The sequence below is a fragment of the Topomyia yanbarensis genome, chromosome 3, assembly GCF_030247195.1.
Source record: "Topomyia yanbarensis strain Yona2022 chromosome 3, ASM3024719v1, whole genome shotgun sequence".
NCBI lineage: Eukaryota > Metazoa > Arthropoda > Insecta > Diptera > Culicidae > Topomyia > Topomyia yanbarensis.
The window spans coordinates 259,962,724-259,981,231 of NC_080672.1; the positions used below are offsets into that span (position 1 = coordinate 259,962,724).

General features: G+C 37.9%; 1 protein-coding gene across 1 annotated transcript; it reads right to left on the bottom strand.

Moving 5' to 3' along the window:
• Positions 1–2,141: 2,141 nt before the first annotated feature.
• On the bottom strand, positions 2,142–17,442 carry LOC131689865 (tyrosine-protein kinase transmembrane receptor Ror2). Its single transcript, XM_058975210.1, has 4 exons — positions 16,742–17,442; positions 16,394–16,673; positions 16,087–16,329; positions 2,142–5,961 (listed from the first exon to the last, which is right to left on the bottom strand). The coding sequence occupies exons 1-4, from the start codon at positions 17,087–17,089 to the stop codon at positions 4,790–4,792; spliced, it is 2,043 nt and encodes a 680-aa protein (XP_058831193.1). The 5' UTR covers positions 17,090–17,442; the 3' UTR covers positions 2,142–4,789.
• Positions 17,443–18,508: the final 1,066 nt, after the last annotated feature.

An 18,508-nucleotide genomic window follows, 5' to 3' on the forward strand; every position in this document is an offset into this window, starting at 1 on the left:
TACGGTACGCCGAATAATTAAACATTAAACATTCGGTATTCAGCTGAAAGCCGAATAGTACTATTCGGTGCATCTCTATTTTTAATAAATTTAGAAAGTATGTTCTATTTTTTATAATCTGTACGGTATCTACCGAGGATCGAACAAATAAATAAATAAATAAAAAGATATTCTCATATAAAGTTATGTGTTGCCTCTCTTTCTCGCGCATGCTTAGAATTGGAAATTTCAAACAATTGGACGGATAACTTTTAAAGTCAAATAACTGTTTAGCGAAATCTCCAATCAATATGCGATCTTCAACAAAGCTATTCGTTATAAAATAAACTACACGACCGTAAGTTTTGAGGTACGCAGAGTTACTGTGAATTTTTATTGGAATTTAAGTTTTTATTTCCGAGTTTACATATATATTACTATAGAAACTTGAAACCACTTGTGGGTGAACTAGAGCTATCGGAAAAAGCTCATATTTTGCATATGATTATCATTACCAATAAGCATTGTTCCGAAAAGAAAGTCAAAATTGTTGCCGGTCTAATCTGCACCATTCTTCGCTACATCCGGCATCCTGCAAGGAAACCATCTCGGCCCACAGTGGCTCAAAACAGTGTTTTGGGGTACTTAATTCATTGAAGTCAAAACTGTTAATATTACCGATTTCACATATTCTACAATGTTTGTGTATGTAAAAAGTGCCATCTTTTGGCAATATTATTTTTTCTAAAAATTGATCATAGTAGACTATAGAAAATTTAACTAATGAACCGAAAGAGCTTGGCCGTCTTCGACAAAGTTGTAGAGGAGAGTATTGTTATATTGAAGGATTTTCTAATGGGTGATGTACAATTTCATCTAGGTCAAACGAAAACTTCAATAGAAACAATTCCGAGACATCAAGGAATCTAAGGATATGCATTTTTTTTTTAAATTCTGACTCTGAAGGCTAAGAAATAGGGTTTTAAAATATGTAAAACTTATAAACCGTTGTACCATTTTAAATGAGGTAACAGTAGAGCCCTTAAATAGTAGCACTCAAACACGTAAGATTAATTGTTAATTCGGCGGTATAAACCTGCGTTGAAGATGTGCTCCTTATGTTATACTAAACTATCTGAAAAGGGAACTGGGGAGTACACAAACCACACCCCTTCTTCTTTTCGTTTTCTGACTACAACTATGTTATTCAGCAATTCATTCTCAACATTTCATTCCAAGGTACCAAGTCTCTGCGATGACTATATTCTCATTTATTTAAGTTTAAAGTATCGATGTCGTGGTGTACTGACAGTGTTGGAAGAAATAATGAATTTCTGCATTTGGATTGAACCATAAGTTATAACTATTTTTTGAAAACTCGTAGCTAGTTACCGTCTAGCCGACAAAATTGTTAACCAAGGTTTCCACTGTAGTTTTATAAAGCTGGTTTTTATAGTGAATGCAATAGCGATCTTTATTAACGTAAATTCAAAATAATTGATTTTTCCATATAAAATCCCATACAAACTTTGAACGCAATTCGCAAACCCGGGAAGCAACCGACCACTCAAAACTTTGCACAGGCATTTGAGACCACAAAAGGAACTCAAAAAGTGCTGTGCTGAAAAATGTCATATTCGAGCCACTCTAATGCGCATTCCTCCACCTGATTGACATCCGTTCTTTCTCCAGGTTACATTGCTCTATTTTTTACGCTCCTCACTTCGCCTTTCGTTGTCATCTCGTCCGGATTCCTGCACCCGACCTTCACTTCCTGAGCTTAAGCTCTCACGTTCACTTCTTATCCCACCACTTCTACAACAAGAATCGCAGCGTACGTCGTGCTGTCGTTTTTTTTGACGACTACAGCGTCTCCCTTATGCCTCGCCGGGCGCAGCCGAGTGTCTTCTTTATTTCATCCTTTTCCTTCTCTCTTCTACACCATCTTCTTTTCATTTGTCGGCTGTTCCGCTGTCCTTCATGGAGTTCCACGTTTTCAAAACTTTTTCCGGTATGCTCATGCAAAAACGCAACTTTTATTGTTCAATATTTTTTCCATACATCGAATAGTTTCCGAAATTTCAGTGATTGAAGAATATTTAATTTTATAAACTTCTAAAACTCATAACTTGAACAAAAATCAAGTTCAGCTAATACAAAAAATACGTGTCAATTTTTGTTTGCCAAAAAGTGCCAGAAAAAAATTTGGGGCGCGTTAAAAATTTGGTTTGCTTCCCACGTGTGCGCACTCTCATATTACTCGCTCGTGACAATCGTAGCATCTTTTAAACAACAGTCGACTAAACCCCAACAAATGGTGTTAACACGGTCATCCCACCAAAGGCAACTCCATATTTTTTTTTTAAATCTAAGAAACCCACCCAATCATTTGATATTTAGAAATATTGGAACATTCGTTTTCGGGATGTCATTCGTATATCTGTCAAAAGTTTGTATAACTCTGGGGACAAACACATGTATATTCTATGTCATTGGAACACCTTTTAAATATTTTACATTGGAGATCTGTATACTCACTTAATACTATCGAATGGTCTCTCTTTGGATTTTCCTCGTGTCATGTCCACTATTTGCAGCTTTTTGATTCATCTTTTCCGTAGCAGCACTTCTTTTTTATTTATGGTAATTGTGAGACATTAATGTAGATTAGTTGTATAAAATACTAGCAATTTCAATAGACTCAACACCGTCAAATCATGCTTAATGTTCAGTCGCCACCGCTTGTCGATAACTTTTGTGCTACAAAATTCATCTGATTTTCCGCTGTTTACTTACTTAGCTATACAAAAATAGAAAAAAATCTTCTGTACTATCTTTAGTCGTTTTTGTTTCTGGCTTTGTTGTATAAGGTTTGTCGGTTTACGCAACAGTAGTATGTACTAGAAGTGTATAATTAATCGCACAGGTTTTAAAAAATAGCAAAATGCGAGTAGGTAGGTGGATTTCAAAATATAGATATTACCAACAAAATTCCATAACCTTTTCTTCTAATCTCCAAACATTTGGTTTCATTTTAGCAAAATAGAATTGGGATAGAACTTGATAAAGAAGTGGAATAGCATCTTAGGAAGCAGATATTAGAATTGAGGACACCTAGTCCATAGTTAACAAAAATATACACTAGTGGAATACATTTTTTTGTAGAAAAAATGCAAAATAATTATTATGGTTGCGCTAAATGTATGAAATAAATATACAATCGAAATAACTATCGTTACTTAAACTACAGATCTAGTAAAAACCTACAAACTAATTGATATAGCTACGCATCAAGATAGAGAGGATTCTTCAATTATTGTTCAGTTCGTTAAAACTAATAGCTTATAGAAGAACACTAACCGATATGCACAATAGCTATTGCTCCGTTGTGATGAATTATGTAAATTATAAAGCGAATACGCCTAACATTACCCGGAAGCAATGAAACCCTATTTTGTCTTGGTTGGTAAATAAAATACTATTACAGTGAATCACTTGGGCGCTGTTGGAATCAAATGCAGAATGCGTCAGACTAATACGTTTTTGGTCGAATCGAAATCACACAGATAATGGGAGTACTTAGTTACAGTGATCTCTATTCAGAACATCCTTTTAAAAACGAGGCCGTCAAACAGGAATTATAGTAAATTTTATAATTATTATAATGGCGATACTTCAATGGTGTTATTTTTTTTTTTCAATTATAGAGGTTTTAACTTTATGGTTATTGGTCCCTTTTGAAAAAAAAATCTTCTTAGAAAAATCTCTAACCCTATGTGCGGGGTTGGGAGTCAAACCCAGGTGGTGAGCTGCGTACAAGGTAATCGACTTACCAACTACGCTATGTCCGCCCCTACAATGGTGTTATGTGGGACCGAAAAAGTAAAGAATTATCAAACTTTTGGCTTGAACCTTCGTTCGATCAGGTCACAAATCTCGATAGCTCCTGGTTTACCTAGTTTTTCAACATAAATATCCTTTCACAAGACTACCTACATTTTCTACTCAATTAGTCTTTTTCAAGATTAAAACGTTTTTCAGCCTATAAAGAAATGTTTACTTTTTCTAGTATGCCTGGGTCCTCCCAGAATGTGATACACTGCATCTTTTTAAGGTACCTGCTTAAGATTCACTATCGCTCACCCAATTTTCTAATATTTTACAATGAAAATTTAAAAAAATGTTGTTCCAATGTTGCAGTATCGTCAAAAAACAGGGCAGATATTTTGCCTAATGTTAGTTCGAAACTGCGCGGATGGAGCTAACAGAGTATATTTTCAACTCTTTCGCTATTTTGAATCAATTCCATTGAGTGCTAATCTTCAGTTACAAACTTAATAACTTCAATGACTTGTTCATATACTTACACAACCGGAATTATACAGGAATGTGACGAAATATTTAGTCAATGTTATCACCAAAACTTGGCTAGGCGATGATATACTCAATTTTGACGAATGGAGTAATTTAACTACTTTAGTCAACTGCGTCTCGCGTAGAAGAGATGGCATAACGCATGTTTGTTCCCGTTACCTGTGTGATTTCTTCTATATGGAAAATGTAACCCAATGACAGCTTGCATATTTAAAAATCTTAACTCGAATATAATACTCATAAAAATAGTAAAATTGAAGATAAAAAAATCAGCCGAAAAACCAGTTTTCATAGTCTTAATTCACATCAGTAAAAAAATTAAATAAAGTCTCTCCAACCTTACAGTAGTAACAGTAAACGCAATGATAAAGCGAAATGGTGGTGCTTTTTCAAAACGCAGATCAGTTCGTGCAGAGTGCTTCTCGTCGGAGGTAGACTACATCAACAGTTTCCCTTCAAAATCGGCACGAATCTGATACAACTTTTGGTATATAGTGAGGAAACTGGGTCGATCGACCGATTTCCTGCTCCAGCACTTTCGCATCAAATCGTACACTGTGAGCGGGGTGTTCTCAGGGCAACTGAGCATGTTGCCTTCCTTAACAAATTTGACGACCTCCTCGTGGGTCATTCCGTAGTACGGTTGCATTGCAAAGGAGAAAATCTCCCATAGGCATACGCCGTATGCCCAGACATCTGACTCGATGGTGTACTTATTGTAGAGAATACTCTCCAGTGGCATCCAGCGAATAGGAATCGCATCATTCTCATCACCCTTGTAATAGTCCTGCAGATAGATCTTATGTGAGAGACCGAAATCGGCTATTTTCACCACCATGTTGTCATCGATCAAACAATTCCGTGTGGCTAGATCCCGGTGCACGAATTTCCTCTCAGAAAGGTAAACCATCCCGGAGGCAATCTGGAATGCAATACTCAGAAGGTCACCATGTGATAGCTCCGTGCTTATATTGTCAGCACGGTTTTGCTGAGCGAAAGGAGAACATTGGCGCAGAAATTCATTCAAATCACCACGTGCCATGAATTCAAACAGGAGACACATGGGTCGACCGATGGCGCAAACACCGAGAAGTTTCACAATATTCGGATGATCAAACTCGGCCAGCAGGCATGCCTCACGCTCAAAATCTACCTGCAGATCTTGGCTAGCTTCGTCCTTTAGCATCTTAACGGCAACTAGTGTAAAATCCTCCCCAACGATCAATCCCGGAGCCTTTGCCTGGAAAACGCGTCCGAATGCGCCCTGCCCCAAGTCTTTGATGTAAATAATATTATTCCTAGGAAATTCGAGCTTTTCCAGCTTTGGATTCAGTTGGGTACCGGTTCGGTGATAGTTCATATTACTGGGTAATTTGTTGATGTCGATACCTTGCGTATCCTGCGTTGAGGTGGCATTGTACCCAGCTGTACCCTGTCGGCGGTTGCGATTATACCGAGTGATCCGGTAACATAGAAACACCATCAGGTGGAGTAGCACGATTGCAACGAACCCGATGCCAGAGAGCAAGAAGATCATCGATGGGGTGAACACCGACTCCATCACGATGCTTATAGGTTTCTTAGTAGCACTAATGTCGGTAGAGTTTGCTGTAAATAAAACAAGATATGCCGTGTTTTAATAGTAATGTACAAGCCTTTTTGGTTGAATACCATTCCCCCGAACGCCATTTCCAAGAAAGCCATTCCCCAGAATTCCATTCCCTAAAATGTACCATTCCCCAGAAAGACATTTCCCAGAATGTACCACTCCAGAATGCCCTATTCCCCAGAAAGTCATTCCTCAGAATGCCCCATTGTTCATTTACACGATAATGTTTTTGTTCCTTTTTGTGGTGAAGCCAAAGGTTTGCGCATACCTAATTCAAGGAACTGATACGGTGTTAAGCTGCTGAGGATGTGCCGTCAAAAGCGGCAGCCTCTCGGAAGTAAACCTGCTATCCTCTCGTATAACCGGATTACTCGAACATAGGACTTGGTTCCTTCTTTCAAACATGAGCAGTTCTTTGAATTTGTATGCCAAGCAACTCTTGCATGCAAATTTATGATCTTTTTGCCTACCCGGTTTATTCAAACATAGGTGTTGATTTCTTATTTCAAGCTTTTCTTGAATCTATATTAAAATCGAAATGAATGCAAATTTTGACAAATGGTTTGGTGGGTTTTGAGAGTATTTACCTTTCTTTTGCATTGGTTGCACTAAATACATTCGAAAGTATTTTCAAACCTTACGCCAAATGGTACTTATACCACAGAGTAACAGACATTATACTCGACAACAATTATTCGCCAATGTTGGCGGTAATTCTGAATTGAATATTTTTAGTTGGGATTATTATCGCATTTGCGATTATGGCGCCACTGACATATGCGTAAGTCTACGGGGGATATACCAATTGTTCCTGGGCCTGAGGGTTAACTAATTTGTAAATAAGTAATTGAAATCGTGTATCAAAGGTGTAGCTAGTGTTTTGGCCAAATTAGTGGAACGATATCATAGTTTTATGTCTGTTAGTCTGTGCTTATACTACACGACTGTTATTTCAAATACCAAATAATGACGTATGTTATGTTGCGCCAAAAGACTTAATACCGAACATGATAGTCTTGCTCAAAAGTTGGGACATTTCTTCAAGTGTTGTGTTGCACTGTTGGTACTGACGGTTTGTAATATGAATACATTTTACAAAACAAATCCCATTCTTTTAAATATGACTTATCATTTTGAGTTTAATTTTTGAAACATTTGTTTTGATACACTTTTTAAGTTAAGCAATGTTTACTTTTCATATTTTAGAGATAGTGGCTTGGATCAGAGCTTCTCATTTGATGCGTTCTTTTTATCGTATTCATGTAATAGCAAAATGATTGAAGACGTTCTTGGTTGACGATCCCGGTTAGAACTCTATACTTTATAAATATTAATTATTTTTTCTATACTTATTACTTATTATTTTTTTCTATACTTTATAAATAACTCCAATGACACTCCCCCCTGCTTGCGACATCGGAACGCTTTGAATTATGCTAGAACCTATACAATTTTTGCTCGCGCTTTTCAAAAAATCCGAACTGCTAGTTAGCTAGATCGTTGAAAGTGTCCATTTCAACTTTCACGAACGTTATAAAAGTGTTCAGGAATGTTGGTTATAGGCAAAAGGCCTTGATTGGAAAGATGCCAAAAACCGGAAGCCTCAACGTTGACAAGAAGGGTTTTAAGCGGAACACCAACCGCACCCACTGGGAACGTCGTGAACTTCTGTATGAAGGAATCAATACATATGTTTAAAAAACAGGGCAGATTAAAAGATCACAAATTTGCGGGCAATAGTTATTTGGCATAAAGATTCCAAGAGCTGCTCATGCTTGAAAGAAGGAATCAATACCGATGTTTAAGTAAGTGGGGTATGCGAATGAATAACTGGCTTGTTTACGAGGAGCCCCCACTTTAATAATGCACAAAGTTTTGGTTTCGCCACATAACCTTACTTCTCAAGCGGCACTTGTAACAAGCAACGACAGCGATTAGTTGCATAAGCAAAGGCTTTTACACGTGCGCTTTTTGGGTTGCTAAACCAGCGCAATAATGGTTGCCATATACCTTTATGTAACGAATTATGTTGCTGCAACTGCTAGTCAACAACTTGTGTTGCTCGGGTTACATGACACTGTTTCATTCTTTTGGATTTTAGGAAGAGGGCTGCTATTTCCTATGGGGATTTGTTGCCAAAGGCAGAGGTGGGAAAATATCGGTTGAGTACCGGTACGGTAAACCAAATTTCTACACATGTGTGTATTTCCTTTACATTGTGTGCGGTATTAAAGCTGGTTGTGTTTCAACGAGACACGAAAACCAAACCGAGTTTCGTTTACACAGCACCGCGGTTTGGTTTTTATTTTCGTTTACCGGTGCACCAGTACGGGAAGGAAACACGAGAATAACGAAACCAAACTTCGGTTGTGTTGCGGTTTTGTATTCGTGTTGATGTTTATCGGCTAAGCTAGTGCTGCTAGTATTTTTATTACGAATTATAAACAAATTTCTTTTGGGTATAATACAAGGTATCTTGTCGGTAATTGAAAAAAAATATCTTCAGTCATCTTTCTGTGCAAATAAATTAAGTTCGTTGTCATAAATTGTGTTCCTTAACTCAATATTGCGACATTTTCATAATGACTTATCATCAGGAAGTTTGCAATATGAGTATGTTTGGTATGAGAAACTGCCCAAAAATCGAAAGTAAAAGGAAATTTAATAATCTCCGCTATTTTTATATCTAAGATAGCAGATCAAAGTTTAAGATGACGGTAAAGATTAAAAGATTAAAATTAAAAGTTAAAAGATCGCAAATTGACGCCTGCCATCATTTAAAATATGATATGGCGAGCTATATTCAATACTGCTAGCATTCAATAACGTTTTAATGGTAAAAAATCATGAAACAATGGTATTTTTGATATCAAAAAGTTGTCTAGAGATTAAAAATTGTTATTCGTCGCCAATTTACATCCCAATATGGTGTTATTTTCACGACGATTTAGCATTTAAAAGCAAGCATATTTAAATAGGAATATAATTCCAAGGAAACGAATCTTGAATTGCGTCGTAAAGTAGAAATTCAAAATGGCGGATATATTAAAAATTATGACCTATTCATGATGATTTAACAACTAGCATGGTTACAGTATGGACCAATATCCATATTAATGATTGAAGTTCGTTTTACAAGTTTTGTTGTAATGTGACAGACAATTTCGTGATTGGTTACAATGTGAATACATTTTTTTTCATTTGAATGTTTGCGCAACATTTTTTTTTTAATTTGATTGTTCTGCAGTAGATTTGTATACACACATCGACTGGTATCGCCGGAAATATTTATTCCTTAAATAAACTTAGTTTCCAACGGCGGCTTATTAAATGAAAGTATTCTTGCTATTCGTTAGTTGGTTGCTGTTCTCAATAAATTAAGTTTTTTTAGTAATTGAATAATTGAGTGGTAGTTTTCTCTTAACTCGAATGTTCGCGACCAAACCTTCTAGAGGACCTCCATAATATGTCAAAACGATGTACAGTAACAACAACAATAAGCGAAATATGTTTTACCAGTACTCAGTAAATAAGGACCTAATCGTTTAACAGTGAGTTTCCCCCACTTGCGTCTGAGTTGCTTACCATATGTGAAAAACACACACATACACGCAATTGCCTCTGTGCAAGGATATATGTATCAATTCGATGCGCCATACAGTAATAATGAGGATATATGTATACGTAATGTGACTTTGTGCTCGAAATTATTCGAGAATCGCCTAACGAGCACAACCAGACATGGATTAGATATCATTGATACGACTATTGGCGTTATAAATACAACAGGCCTCTTTGAATGAATGTGAAGTTATTGATTTCATTAATTTAATGGATTTTTTTGTTATTTCATTGACTTCGCTGATTTCATTGTTTCCATTAATTTCAATTTAAACATTTCGACATTAACGTCAATTTAGATGCTCTAGACGATTTCGCCGAATCAAATATATCTACATTTCTCGATTCCATGCAAGTATTGGCCAAGACAAGGTAGCGGTTTTTAGTTTAGTGTAAGCCATCTTGGTTTTCAGCATTGAAACAAACATCAATTGAACTGTCAACTGCTCAGAACCAGCCATTTCGATATCGCCCCATCGACTCTCAACAACTAATTGAAATCAATTCAGTTGTCTATTCGGCAGCACTGCATACGAATTTACTGCTTCTTCTTTTAACCACAGCACTATGTATAGAAAAAAACCAGGTTCTGTTTTCTAAAGTCGAACCGAAACCGCTGCTAAGAATACATCAACACAAGTAGAAACTAGAAAAACTCTAGAAAGAGAACTGCGGAGACTCCATTTTGGATCGATTGGATTCGCGTTTAGCTGTCAAAAAACGAATCCAATCGAACATTGCCTATCCTTATAACATTGGACGTGTTGCCATACAATGCCGGGGCATACGTTGCCAAAAATGCTGTTTTTCTCTCCGCAGTTCTCTTACTAGAGTTTTTCTAGTAGAAACTCATGCACACATGTAAACGGTGCTGAGTGACTCGGTTTGGTTTTAGAAACTGAGACTCGGTGGAGGTTTTGACTTCGTTTACCGTGTGAACAAAATCAAAACCGAATACGATGTGTATCACTCGTTTACACGTGTTAAGATTTTGACAACCGTACCGGTGAATATACGTACCGGTTGGTTTTCTTACCCACCTCTGGCCAAAGGGCTCTCAAAAACACACCTGTACTGAATCCAACATGTATGTTTATATTATCAAAAGAAATGTAAAAATACTGCTAATGTTACTTGCAGTGCACTCTTCAAGGTAAGCAAACATTCTGAAAGATTTTTTCCAATTAAAAGCATCTTACCAAAAATGTCTAGAAAATTGTTATACCTGGGGAATGAACTTCTGAGCATTGGTTTATTCTGGATAAGGCTTTTCCGAGAAAGAGCATATTCTGGAATATTGTTTTCTAGGAATTGTTGCTGTCGAGGGAATGGTTTTCTGGAGAACAGTTTTTTTTGAGTGGCAAAGTCGTAGAACCAAATTTTCATTCCAATATTCAACACACCGTGAATTAGCAAATTCTTTATTTTACTTCGGAATAATGTCATCCTAACTTCCGGTTTCAAAACAATGCGAACCATTTACAATGTGACCGAATCGAAAACGACGATGGAAGTGGGAACGAATAGTACGTGTGCAAAGATAAAATCAATAAAAAAGCAAAACTTTTCTGGGGAATGACTTTCTGGGAAATAGTGCATTCTGGGGGATTGAATTCTGGGGAATGGTACATTCTGGAAAATGATTTTCTGCGGAATAGTATATTCTGGGAGATGATATTCTGAAGTGTGGAATTCTGGGGAATGTCTTTCTGGGGAATGATTTTCGGGGCAACAATATACAATCGCCTCTTTTCTCTCTCTGAAAAAGTATACCGTGAAATTGGGGGTTAACCGTTATGTGTCAGCGGTACCCGGGTACCTTTTTAGGTTTCAATTAATGAAATTCCAATGTTTTATCCATAGCTGGAAATTGAAACTTTGTGACATCTTAGAACTTAACTAAATCAAGCTTTTGGGTTAATAATATTGTTGATTTAGTAAGGGGGGGGGGGAGTGAGGAGGGGCTTCTGAATTTTTTTACTACGGTACAGGCCGACGTGGGTACCAACAAAACTGAAATGCAAATAACTAAGGTAATTTCCAACCGATTTTGATACTTTTGGATGTTTTGGATTCGGGAACTGATCCATTTTTAGCCTTGTGAAAATGAATCGGGTTACTTCATTCGGTTCCCGGGAATCCGGATTTCCGGAAGCATGTTCCAGTGCTGGGATACTATTTGTGAATTTCAATGGAATACTAGCAATATGGGTATCAAAATTCGTGAAATTGCATCAGTAGGCTGTATCTCGTGGCTTTGGAACCATTTGGTGATTTGACCCCGGATCGGACATTCCGGAGCAGGTTCCCGAGAGACCGTAAGTGGCCATTCCATTCCAATTCCATTTTTCAAATTGCCATTTGGCCCCGTCACAATAAATAACAGACTTCCGAGACAATTTGAAGAGTTTTGATACTCATATTGTTAGGACATTATTAAAATTTACAGTACTGAAACATTACTCCGGTAAATTGGGATTACCAAGAACCAGATCCATTCATCCGGTAAAGCTTTACAGAATCAAAAAGTGGACGAGCTCTTGAATTCAAAACATGTAAAAGTGTCGAAATCGGTTAAAGGAAGCCATAGTTATGAGCATTTCAATTTGTGGGTACCCGGGTACCCTCGTTGGCCTGTTCCAGGTGTTTTTTTTGTTGGACACATAACTGTTAATTCGGTAATCCTAGAGGTAAATAATTCTTAATCTATGCGTCTTAGCGTCTATCTAGCGACCAGTCGGGACCCGATACTGATGAGATGACGTCGCAAAGATGATACGATTATCTGGTGTGCAAGGAAACTTAAGTGTCATCAATAGATCTCACATGTTTCTTAATGCAAAGCTAACATTCAGTCTCAATCATAATAAAAATCCTCCAATTCAACAAATCGTGGAACCTACATTCTATAAGTACAATATGCATACAATATGCAGCTTTGGATTTAAGTCAAGTAAAAATGAGTGACAAGATTAATTCGAAGCACGAGAATCGAACTTCATTTAAATTAGGTCTTGTGCCCAGAGTTAAAAATAATCGAAGCTCTTTTTTGACGGCTGAAAATGAACCTGTTGCGACTCGCGGTGAATAGAAAAAATATTCATTCAACTATCCATCTTATTCATTCAGTTGAATATCGTACAATATATTAATTTCACTAATTATCTAGGAAAATGTTTTCAAATGCCGGTAAAGCATATAAAACAACAATCATCATCGCTTACATTGTGCCAAGGCCTACTTTAATGCGTTTGATTCGTTGCTACACGGTCGTTTCGTGAAATAATCGGAGACGAATGAAAATCTGCATGGATGAATGGGCGGCTTGTTCGTTTGACGTTTTCAGCTGCGTCACTGAATATTGAAAATGAATGCGGCTGAATATGATCAATTCTCATTCAATGAATTTGAATATTTTTAACTCTGCTTGTGCCCCTTAATGTGTAAATAGGTTTAATCCAGTTTTCCCTTTTGGAAATTAATATTGCAAAAAATATCTGTTATAAAGATCCGACATTTTATTCAAACGATAGCGGGGAAAATTAACATTGACACGACAGAATACACGAAATACGTAACTTGATAAAAAATTGAACGATTTCGCTCCGTTAAAATGTAGGCAATGCTCCTCATTGCCGGCTATCCGGAATTCAAGTTGCTTATGTGGCCAATCGTATTAACACAACAAATGACCCAAATTCTCGGCATCCGGCTGTCCAGAGCAATTTTTACATGATAACGCCATTGGCACCATTACTAACAAAATCTCCCCTTCCCGCGATACATGTGAAGATGCAGAGCATTCCTCGGTCTCTAGCAGTGACATGTATCGAACTAACATTCCTTCCTTCCCCAGAAAATCTGCATTCGGACGTGGCCGGCGTCGGTATTGACTAGCATGCAGGGATCAATATGAATTGTACAATGTGTTTCACCGTATTATTCCTAAGCATGCTGTTCCAATGAACATTTTACAATCTGAATTGGTTCCGGTGAATAACGGAGTAGTAACCACTGACGACCTCTTATGCTTATGCTTACACAGCTGTCGATTTAAGCGAAGACTACATATCAAGAAGACTGGCAACTCTGTCTAAAATCCGGAGACAGTAACAGCAACGCCACTTGCGGGTAAAGGTGGTGCTTTCCATAGTGATGCACACACACATATACATTTTTACATTAAGCTTCCTACCTTCATCCAATAGAGGCGCTGTAACTTCTGTCGCTTCTCGTTTGTATGGGGGAAGGAAAGAGATATCAGTCTTCTTAATATGTAGTCTTCGATTTAAGTCAAGCTTACGATTTATTTTTTTATCACATGGCTTTCCAGGGGCACCGTATTTTGCATAAGCAAAATAATGTGCTTTTAAACAACAAGGGTCGTCGTTGCTAATTTCCTTCGGCCAAACCTACATTTTCTGGGGCGCAACTGTTTATTATTTTGAAATTAGTCGCTCGGTAAATCCCGAGGCGGTGAATTGTAGTAATCGATGGTTCTTGAGAGTAAAATGGATGGTATTTAGATTTTCGCGATCTCCGGGTTTCTCTCGGAGATATGCGAAAACGGCGGAGCTGGCTTTTTAAAGTATAATCCCGTTTTTCGTAAAAGAAGTAGTGGACCCAGAGATAAGTGTGAATTAAACCACAATATCCAAAAGTGCTGAATCGTAGAGTAGAGTGGGGTCAAGTAGGTCAGTTTTTTTGGCGAACTCGTCTTATGGTATTTTTGTACTGATTTTGACAAACAAGCACTCGTTGGAAAGGTTATACATCTGGTAACCCACGGCTCAGTTGTGCTAACGCATTGAGCCATTTCAAATAAATTTGTAGATTAATTGTAGATTTCTAATCTACACTCGAAAAAAAGAAATATTCCATATCAACACTTTTGCTCTACGGAACAGGAATTGAAATGTCGCTTCAAGCTAAGTATCTGGGATTGATATTAGATAAATTGATATGGGGTCTCAGTGTGAGTCAATGGTTATACTCTACAATAGTCAAACCAAGAAGAACATATACCTCGATAGTTTGGTGGCCTAAAACGAAAGAGAAATTAACTCAAAAAAGCTAGGTAATCTTCAAAGGCTTGTTTGTGGTGCGATAACCGGTGCAATGCGAAGTACTCCGAACAAGACATCTTGCGATTCTGAAAGATTTTACTCTAAATAACCTCGTCATTGCAAATGCGAAGACTGGTTGCATACAATACCGAACATTGAAATGGTCAACCTGGGAACAAAGTGGCACTAGTCTCCGCCCAGGCTCAGTAATTTTCTTCACAGATGGGTCAAAAATCAACTATTTGGCAGGACCTGGTATTACAGGACCAGAAATAAACAATATAGTGTTCCCGTGGGATACTGGTCAACAGTGTTTCAAGCAGAAATATATGCCATTCTAGAATGCACTAACGTGTGTCTGAAAAGAAAATACCGGTACGTAAATATCTGCGTTTTCTCAGTCAGGCTCCGCTCAAAACATTAAGGGCTCCTTCATGTCGCTCAAAACTAGTATGGGAGTGTATTCTTGCACTTAAACATTTGGCGAAGAAAAATCATGTTAATTTATACCGGGCTCCCGGACATTGCGGAATGAAAAAAGCCGATGAGCTAGCAAGAGGGCCTTCCACTAATTCTATCGGCCCAGAATCATCCTGTGGAGTCTCATCAAATGCCCTCCAAATGGAACTGAAAAAGTGGGAAATCACAGCTATAAAGAACACTTGGAGTACAACGCCTGAACTACGACAATCAAAGAAATTGACTAAACAAAACGAGCTATGCATCATGATAGGACTACTTACCGGACACTGTCCAAGCAAATATCAGTTTAAGAAATTTGGTAAGCCTACAAACGATACTTGCCGCGCCTGCGGATCTAAAAGTGAATCATCAGAGCCTTTGCTCTGCGAATGCAGAGCATTGATACAACGCAGATTAAGAGATCTCGGTAAAGGAACACTGAAGCCTTTTGATAATTGGACTACAAATCCCAAACAGATAATAAACTTCATACGAAGTCGTGTGCCTAGCTGGGAAGTGTTTATCTCAATAACGGCAATCACTGATCAATAGTGATGTCATAGTAGATAGTACACTTAGATAAAGGAAGGGGCATACTACAATAGATCTAAATACTGGTCGCAGTGGTTTGTCTCCTACAAAATACGAAAAAAAATGCTTCACCGTATTACCCGTAACTCCGCCATGAATTTTTTTACGAAAAAATTCATTTAAGCTGCTAAATTTCAGTTGGGTTTTGTCTTTTCATAACAAAAAAAATCCAAAGCAGCTATTTTTTTGCTTCTTACACCAGGCCACCCCCTTCAAATACATTTGTGTGAGCTATATTCAAAAAAAAAATTAGCTCGACTTCCCTTTGATTGTTCCGATTTCTCTGACATTTTCCAAGCTTATTTCAGAAATTTCTAGCGGAAAAATAAATTCAAAAGACATATGACAATAAGTTCCCCGTATTCGTCCTCCCCAGATACTTACGACAAAGTGGAATATCACAAGCCTGCCAGCGAACTGTTTTGTTAGTCGTGTAACACCAAGGTGTCGGTTCCTCGCCGCCTGCATTTCGACAGTAGTTTTCAGCATCTTGCAACACAGCAAATACCAGCGGTGGCTTATGATGGGAATGCGGTTCCTGAGAATCCCATTTCTGGCAGGGGATACCGGTTGCTGTTAAGTTCATCGTGCCCAAATAGTATCGACCGTTTCCCATTCTACAGTCATCTGTAAAATAAAACCAACCTTTGTTTACATTGCCTCGAAATAACCGCTCGTAAAAGCAACCTACATGTAACTTCTTCCTGAATCAACTCTGTGAGCCCAACATGGGAACAACTGGACGGTCGGGCACTTTTGTTGTGTCGGGGAAGCTCTTCGCAATTTGGCAACCGAAAGTGACCTCTGGATTTGATGACATCGCCCCGTTCTTTCTTTTCCTCTATAAGGGCCCAATCGTTATAGCAAAATTGCAGATGTGTAGCCACGCAATCTTCGTAGCACAGAGGCAAACGAAGAGTCACACCGTCTTTGATAACGCACTGAGGGAAAGCATACGCACAAAGCATTTTCTACGATAAAAAATAGTTTATATCAATCTCAGGTTACGCAAGACAATTTACACAAGTTGTATACAAACCTCCGCAGCCGGTCGACAGTAATCCGACAGATCGTTTATCAAATCACGAAACAATGCAGCCGCAATTTTCTCGTTTTCCCAACCACCCGTTCCGTCCTCTCGACTGTACCACACCTGCCGGCTGTTCATGAACGATTTGCACACCTTCCCATTATAGGGCGCACAATATCCTTCCTCCTCGTCCAAAGGCTCATCCCAATCGGCACCCGCGGTAGAAAGGCTTTCCTTATCTCGAAGACCCTCTGCCGATGCGGAGACTAGTAAACTTCGACCGGGTGTGGTTCCAATTACAGTCAGAGTTAGTAAAAACAATGCCAGCATTTGTTTCACGACAGCTAAATTCTTCATTTTCACTATTTCTCCACCCCTCGTTATAAGAGTATAGGCCTTTGTTTTATTAGATAGTCTTGCGTATCCTCAGCAATTGCCCTTTTACACCAATTTTCGAACAGTGAATATTATTAGTCCATTAGGATTCTGTATCAAATGTTCATAGCAGTATTTTCCAAGCAATGCATGTGCTTGCAGAAAATTGATTTGCCATTTCATCGTCACGTCCAACTCACTACAGAAATGCACATTTTTGTAGCAATTTTCACAATGTTTTCAACTAAAATTACTGAAAATACTCTTGCAAAACTGCTCCGATAGTTTTTGCATCTATTGACGTTTCCTTGTTTCTATCCCGAAGTTCCCTTTTTCGGCGTCTGTCACGTTCGAATTAGAGAACATCGTGAAGAAAAATGAGTGAATTGAGTTACCGGAGTTGCCTTTCGCACGAGGAATAGGCAGGCTGCATAAAAGATTGGCATGGATGGTGTTGTGGGTTTAAATTGAATTTCATGGCGATTTTGATTGACCCCAAAACTGAGTCAGGTTCTAACTAACATCGTTGTTTTAACCCTTAACTGCCGCCAGTTCACACATGTGGGTAGCTAATTACAATTTAACATGCATTTAACCTAAAAACTATGTGAATTGTTATAGATACCAAATACAAATTAAATACGCCAAAGTCTCATAGAAAAGGGAAATTATTTTATGGCTTACCGAAAACTAGATTTAATGAACCCTATGCTTCATATCTGCTTGATAAGTTGCTAGTATTAAAAAAATATTGTAAATGGCAACGCGTTTTAATACATCGCATCAAAGCACGCCATCCTAGAGGTCATTTATTGACAGCATGATTTGCATCTTCTTTCAAGCAAATTTTCCTTTTTGCCTCAGAGCGATGACACGATACAAAGCAGAACAATAACCCACAATTAGGCAATCCATGAGACGTTTCTGATCAGCTGATAATTTCTTGTTTACTTCTTCTGACGTAACACCGTTACTTACACATTTGTATTTGTAGATACTAAAGCTAACAGTACGGTTAATTGGCTAGTCTATGCTCGTTATCACAGATTTGCAAGACAAGTAAATTCTATACAATAAAATCTAGCTTAAAACTAATGAATTTGTTAAACCTAAGACAGTACGAACACATGTAGAACAAAGAACAATTAGTTTCGGAAAAGCCCAGAAGAAGAAAACGAAAATATAGGCATAGCCTATATTCTAATATAAATGAAGATTAACATAAAATATTACAGCTTTGAAGCTGCGTGTAAGCTGTTAACTCAGTACGTGTTTTCTTCCCAATTCGAACAATCTTCAACGATTTTCTGGAGAACACAGCTTTTGGAAGAACGAGATGGATTTGACGAAACATTGTGCCAAGTGTGATCGACCGGACGCGGCGGATAATTTATTCAGATG